Source organism: Gymnoscopelus microlampas (assembly GCF_963454915.1).
Source record: "Gymnoscopelus microlampas genome assembly, chromosome: 15".
In the NCBI taxonomy this organism is placed as follows: domain Eukaryota; kingdom Metazoa; phylum Chordata; class Actinopteri; order Myctophiformes; family Myctophidae; genus Gymnoscopelus; species Gymnoscopelus microlampas.
Genome location: NC_139952.1, coordinates 51,539,855 through 51,546,390, shown reverse-complemented (window position 1 = coordinate 51,546,390; position 6,536 = coordinate 51,539,855). Strand labels below are relative to the sequence as shown.

General features: G+C 43.5%; 1 protein-coding gene across 2 annotated transcripts in view; it reads right to left on the bottom strand.

The window, feature by feature from the left end:
* Positions 1–1,933: 1,933 nt before the first annotated feature.
* Positions 1,934–6,536, bottom strand: part of maneal (mannosidase endo-alpha like) — a gene marked incomplete at both ends in the record, with an annotated part of 5,382 nt that continues 779 nt past the window's right edge. The window contains 3 exons of one of the 2 annotated variants that reach the window (XM_084080707.1): positions 1,934–2,579; positions 3,767–3,862; positions 5,915–6,047. In XM_084080707.1, the coding sequence (XP_083936833.1) occupies positions 1,934–2,579; positions 3,767–3,862; positions 5,915–6,047 (875 nt within the window). The remainder of the gene's footprint in view (positions 2,580–3,766; positions 3,863–5,914; positions 6,048–6,536) is intronic. The other variant, XM_084080708.1, reaches the window with a different exon arrangement.

Here is a 6,536-nt window from a genome sequence, read left to right as displayed (position 1 = left end):
TATTAAGTTAAATTATAATGTAATAAGTCATATCATATTTATTCTGTTCATCTTCTCAAGACAAATAAATAACTGTTTTTGTTCAAACGTAATGACACTCATCCTTCAGCACAGAATACAAACAGACGTCATTTAGATTTATTGTGAAAGGAAACAATACTTCATAATAAAAACAGAATTGCGTTGAGTTAAACTGCATCACTGCAATGACATTAAAACACTGTAAAAACCTTAACATTAATACCGTTTACATGAATTAACACTGAGTGTTTGACTGTGTACAAACTGTAGATGTGTTATTCATCAGTCTGTGTACAAACTGTAGATCTGTTATTCATCAGTCTGTGTACAAACTGTAGATGTGTTATTCATCTGTCTGTCAGCAGAAGATACCATAATAAAATAGCAGATCTACAAGCTGTGAGCTTGTTACTTTTTGAAGTTGAAGTTGTAACTTCAATTAAACAGTGATGTGTTACTGGACAAAACAAACACACTTTCAGAGTATCCATTATCTCAGAGTAATCCATTATCAGAGTAATCCATTATCTCAGAGTAATCCATTATCTCAGAGTATGCATTATCGAGAGTATCCATTATCTCAGAGGTTCCCAGACAGTGGGTCAAAGGTCACAGACTCATTGTTATGGGTTGTGAGTAAATATCTTTATCTTTAGTTTCCTACAATTTGTTTTTCATTATTATTTAAATACGACTAAATTCCATTGATCATAAAAACGTGTTATAATTATATAATAAATGTTTTATATCAGTGAAACATTTATAATAGACGTTTTAATGTCTGATTAACCACTGAAGGCCCGTTGTATACTTCACCGTACAACAGTGACGCGCACACATGGTGGAAATACAGCCGATCTACAAGCTCACACAACACAATGCATTGAGAACTTGTAGATCAGCTATTCCCCCACCCCCAAAAAATCTATTATTTTATTAAATGGATGATTACATCAATTAGTTCCATTAACCGTTGCACCGCCAGATCAGAGTCAGTCAGTCAGTCAGTAGAGAGAACCATTGATGGAGCCAATGACAACACAGAGGCGTTGCCGTGACAACAGAGTTGCCGTGACAACATGTTTGATCCATGTTTAAAAATGTAGTTTTTTCTCTCTTTCACGCTCCATGTCCCGCCTCCCCCGTCTTGTGATTGGCTAGGCCGCTCAATGGGAGAACGCATTGAGCGACCTAGGCTGTTTGAAAATAGCAGATCTACAAGCTCACAACGCGTCGCATCGCGACGCGTTGTGAGCTTGTAGATCTGCTATTTTCAAACAGCCTAGGTTTAAAATAGGTTTAAAGTGGTTAATGTATGTTTCATTATATCATAATTTATATCTGAAAAGTAACTAGTAACTAAAGTTTTCAAGTAAATGTAGTGGAGTAAAAGTACAATATTTGCCTCTGAGATGTAGAGGAGTAGAAGTAAAAGTATTGGAAATTGTAGTCAAAAAAAAAAGTAAATGTACTTAGTTACTTTCCACCACTGGACCATGGATACCGTTGTCGGTCGTCCCAAATACAAAAAGGTAAACTGCGTTCACACACCCAACCGACCAATCGAGTCACAAGATCTCAGAGTAAAGAATTCCAAAATAAAGTTCAGGAGAATGCTCTTAATATGAAGTCATTTCGTAGTCCCTTCCCACAAGGGAAAATGTCTGCAATGTGCTTAAGACTCAGGCTTTTATATGTTTTAACCAATGTCAAATAAAAATGATTCCATCGCTATGGGCGTGACCCACCCCGTCAGCCAATAAAAAAAAACAGAAGCTACGGGCGTGACCCACCCGTCAGTCAATAAGGACGCAGAAGCTACGGGCGTGACCCACCCCGTCAGCCAATAAGGACGCAGAAGCTATGGGCGTGACCCCAAACCCCGTCAGCCAATTAGGAAACCGGAAAGCGGTCACATCAGCCACTTGTCTTTCTCCTTGTTGAAAAGCTCCGCCCACCTGCGCGTCAGCTCCAGGTAGAGATCCGATTGGCCGGGCAGGTAGTCCAGGTACAGGCGGCTGGCCGTCCTCTTGGGCACCGCCCTCTCGATCTGCGTGCCCTCGTGCCATTGGTTGAACGAGGAGACGGCGACGATCTCGGGCCGGACGGCCAGCGCCGCCGCCAGCGAGGTCTCGTAGTAGCGCCCGTTGACGCGGCCGCGCGTGCTGTGGCCGTTCCACGGCCGCACGGCCGTGTCGGCGTAGCCCGGCCCCACGCCGGGCACGAACAGCAGGTCGTGGGCGTCGCAGAACGCCCTGACCGCCGCCCAGTTCTGGTGGGAGGAGCCGAAGGAGAAGCCGTTGGAGGCGAAGTAGGTGTACATGCCGTCGAAGCCGGACGCCAGGATGTCGTGGCGGTGCCGCTCCTCCACCAGCAGCGCCAGGAAGACGGCGTCGTAGCGGGTGCCGCGCACGCTGCGCGCGCCGCCGGCCGTCAGCAGCCGCGCCCAGGACTCCGGAGGCGTCAGGTACGAGTCGTACACGTAGAACAGAGGCAGGACTCGACCCGCGCCGCCGCCGCCGGAGCGGAAGCGGTAGAACGCGTCGTGCGTCCCGTACCTGTGAGGAGGACACCGAGGAGAACGTGAGGAAACACCAGGGTTCTTAAAGGGTAAGACCACTTTGGTAGAGGTTTGGGTTGTGTAGTTACCTTGCCATGATGTAACTCCAAAGGTGGGCAAGAAATCAAAAATAATTGCTCCATTGATTAGAAATTGATAATTCTAAATTTGCTCCTCATTGACTTACATTGTACAGTAAAACAGCTCTCAAAGTCCCTCTTTTAGCACATAAACAAACGCAAACAAAGCTGATTCAGACAATATAGAACATCAACAAACAGTAGTGGGTTTGGTGATGTTCTATATTGTCTGAATCAGCTTTGTTTTCGTTCATTTATGTGCTAAAAGAGTGACTTTGAGAGCTGATTTACCGTACAATGTAAGTCAATGAGGAGCATATTTTGAATTATCAATTTCTAATCAATGGAGCAATTATTTTTGATTTCTTGTTCACCTTTGGAGTTACATCATGGCAAGGTAACTACACAACCCAAACCTCTACCACAGTGGTCTTACCCTTTAAATGGTTCTTTATCACATTACGTGGGTGTCATTTTTTTTACATTTCTTTGGGCTATTCAAAAAATAGCAGATCTACAACATACTTTGAGATGGGGGTCCGTGGCCGAATACATATCATTTTGGGGGTCCTTGACATGAAAAAAGTTTGAGAACCACTGATTATAGCAACGTGCGTTTTTCAGTAAACTGTTAGGATTCTTTTCTTTGAGGAACCAGAAAGAACCGGTTGTTGCTGGAACACCTTTAACCACTTAAACCTCAGCATCCTGACTTTGTCTTAATGGGCAAACATTCACCAAAAATAGCAGATCTACAAGTGAGCTTGTAGATCTGCTATTTTCAACGACAATATTTGGGGGTAGGGGGGAAAAGGAGCGGACCAAGAATAGACACAGGTCCACAGGGGCCTTTAGAGAACCTTCTATCTATGACATCACTCTGAAGAACCAGTCTGGGTTCCAGTTGGCATTTATCAGCATTTATTTTTCTCTCTCTCTGTGTGTGTGTGTGTGTGTGTGTGTGTGTGTGTGTGTGTGTGTGTGTGTGTGTGTGTGTGTGTGTGTGTGTGTGTGTGTGTGTGTGTGTGTGTGTGTGTGTGTGTGTGTAAAGTCACATCAGTATCATCTACCGGCAGGTTTGATCATTTCAAACAAGGAAACCTACTTGTCAATGATGTACTTGATGTTGTCATGGACTGTGAGGTCGGTTCGTCCGCTGTACGGCTGCAGGTGAAATGTTACCTGAAACACAATGATTACACTGATTATTATATTACATTACATTACATTACATTACATTATTTACATTACATTACATTATTTACATTACATTACATTACATTACATTACATTACAATACATTACAATACATTAGATTACAGTCATTTAGCAGACGCTTTTATCCAAAGAGACTTATAATAAGTGCATTCAACATAGATAGGGAAGAACACTACTAATCACCAGAAGTCTGAAGTGTATCTCTAAGACATTGGTTCTCAAAGTGGGGTCCGGGGACCCCCAGGGGTACTTGAGGGGGTTCCAGGGGGTCCCCAGCTAAATGATAGATAGGAACCAAATGGACCCTTATGGGTCTGTAACTCTGAGAGTGTACAAATGGAACCAAATGGACCCGTTAGGGTCCATTTGGTTCCATTTGTACACTCTCAGAGTTAAATTAACATTGATTTTACAATGTCAATTGGGGTCCCAGAGGTAGAAATGCCATTAAATGGGGGTCCGTAGCCCTAATGCATGTCAAACTGGGGGTCCTTAAATTTAAAATGGTTGAGAATCACTGCTAGAGAGCCGTAAAAACCTTCTCTTATGGGGGGTCCCTGGCTTATCTTTTCAAATGGGGGTCCGCGGGGTAATAAGTGTCAATTAGGGGGTCCTTGACATGAAAAAGTTTGAGAACCACTGTTCTAAGAGAACTTAGAGAATGTGTCAAATAAGAGCATACCTAGCGCTAAGGTAAACGTGTAATATCTCAGCTTCCTACGTTCTTAAACAGAGACAAATAGGAAAATCAGATCCTTCATGCCCCCCCCCCCCCCCCCACACAGGCCCCGCCCACAACAGGAGCCCTGTTGAGAACCAATGCACATTGGCTACAAGTGGGCGGGCCTTCATATCAGAAAGCAGGCCGCGCTTTACCCAATCAAATGTAGTGGGCGGGATTTATATCTGTGCGCTGGCTTCCCACTGGAAACAAACTCAAAGTCATTAAACAACAACGTCCTCGAAGACGACAAAACCACGGAAAGTCTGACGACCGTGGCTGTGTGTCACTTCCTGTCTCTCTCTCTCCTGTTTCCTGTCTATCTCGACTGTACTATCCAAATAAAAAGACCCAAAAATATATATATGTTTATTTTAAAGAGTCAAATATAGATCGGCCATTTTTGCAGAGCGTTAATTTACAAGAATAAAGAAAACAAGGTTAAATACAGAGATACGAGAGCAACCATATAAAAGAGAGAGAGAGAGAGAGAGAGAGAGAGGAGCGTGTTGAACGCCCACGGCGTCTTTCAGAGCGAGCACTGAGGAGGTTTTCATAAACAGTTTCCATAGCAACGCTGTGGTGTTTGGCACAAGGACTTTCTGCCGTCTGGTTGGACACGCACGCACGCACGCACGGACGCACGCACGCACGCACGCACGCACGCACGCACGCACGCACGCACGCACGCACACACACACACACACACACACACACACAGACATGCATTATGCCAGGGACCCCCATTTGATACAATTCTCTACCTGTAAGGGTCCATCTGGAAACCCCTCAAGGACCCATGAGGGTCCCTGGACCACACTTTACAATATGGCTGCCGTGCATAGAGCCTATACATGGTCCTTTAGCTGTCTGTCTGCAGAACCTGTCTGTCTGCAGAACCTGTCTGTGAACGAGGCTATACTCAGTGTAGCCTGGTAAACCCCGCCCCCTTCCAGAAATCTCATTTGCATTTGATTTCAGGAAATCAAATGCAAATGATATTTCCTGAAGGAGAGTTTACAGACTAACTAACTCAGTGCATGAGAATGGAAAATGTTCATAATAATGTACAGTTACATTACATTACAGTAAATGTTTCAGTATGTATAGAGTATATATAGTGGATAGTGTGTATATATATAGTGTATAAACACAGTAAATGTACAGTAATGTAATGTACAGTTACATTACATTACAGTAAATTAACAACATACAGGTTTCAGTGTATAGAGTATATATAGTGGATAGTGTGTATATATAGTGTAATAAACACAGTAAATGTACAGTAATGTAATGTACAGTTGTCAGTTACACATACCGGTTTCCTCCCCAGTTACCTTGATGCTGTGCCGATGGGCTGCATCCATCACTGCAGGAACCAGGTCCTCTGTGGACTCTCCATGATGGTCTGCCACCCCGGGAGGGTACCATGACAACACTAAGACCCCTGTAAACAATACACTGTTACCATGGTTACCATGACAACACTAAGACCCCTGTAAACAACACACTGTTACCATATACCATGACAACACCAACACACCTGTAAACAACACAATGTTACCATGGTTACCATGACAACACCAACACACCTGTAAACAACACAATGTTACCATGGTTACCATGACAACACCAACACACCTGTAAACAACACAATGTTACCATGGTTACCATGACAACACCAACACACCTGTAAACAACACACTGTTACCATGGTTACCATGACAACATTAAGACCCCTGTAAACAACTCAATGTTACCATGGTTACCATGACAACACTAAGACCCCTGTAAACAATACACATAAATGATTACATTATAAAACATACATTAACCACTTTAGCCCTATTTTATACATAGGCTATTTGAAAATAGCAGATCTACAAGCTCACAACGTGTCGCATCACGACGCGTTGTGAGCTTGTAGATCTGCTAT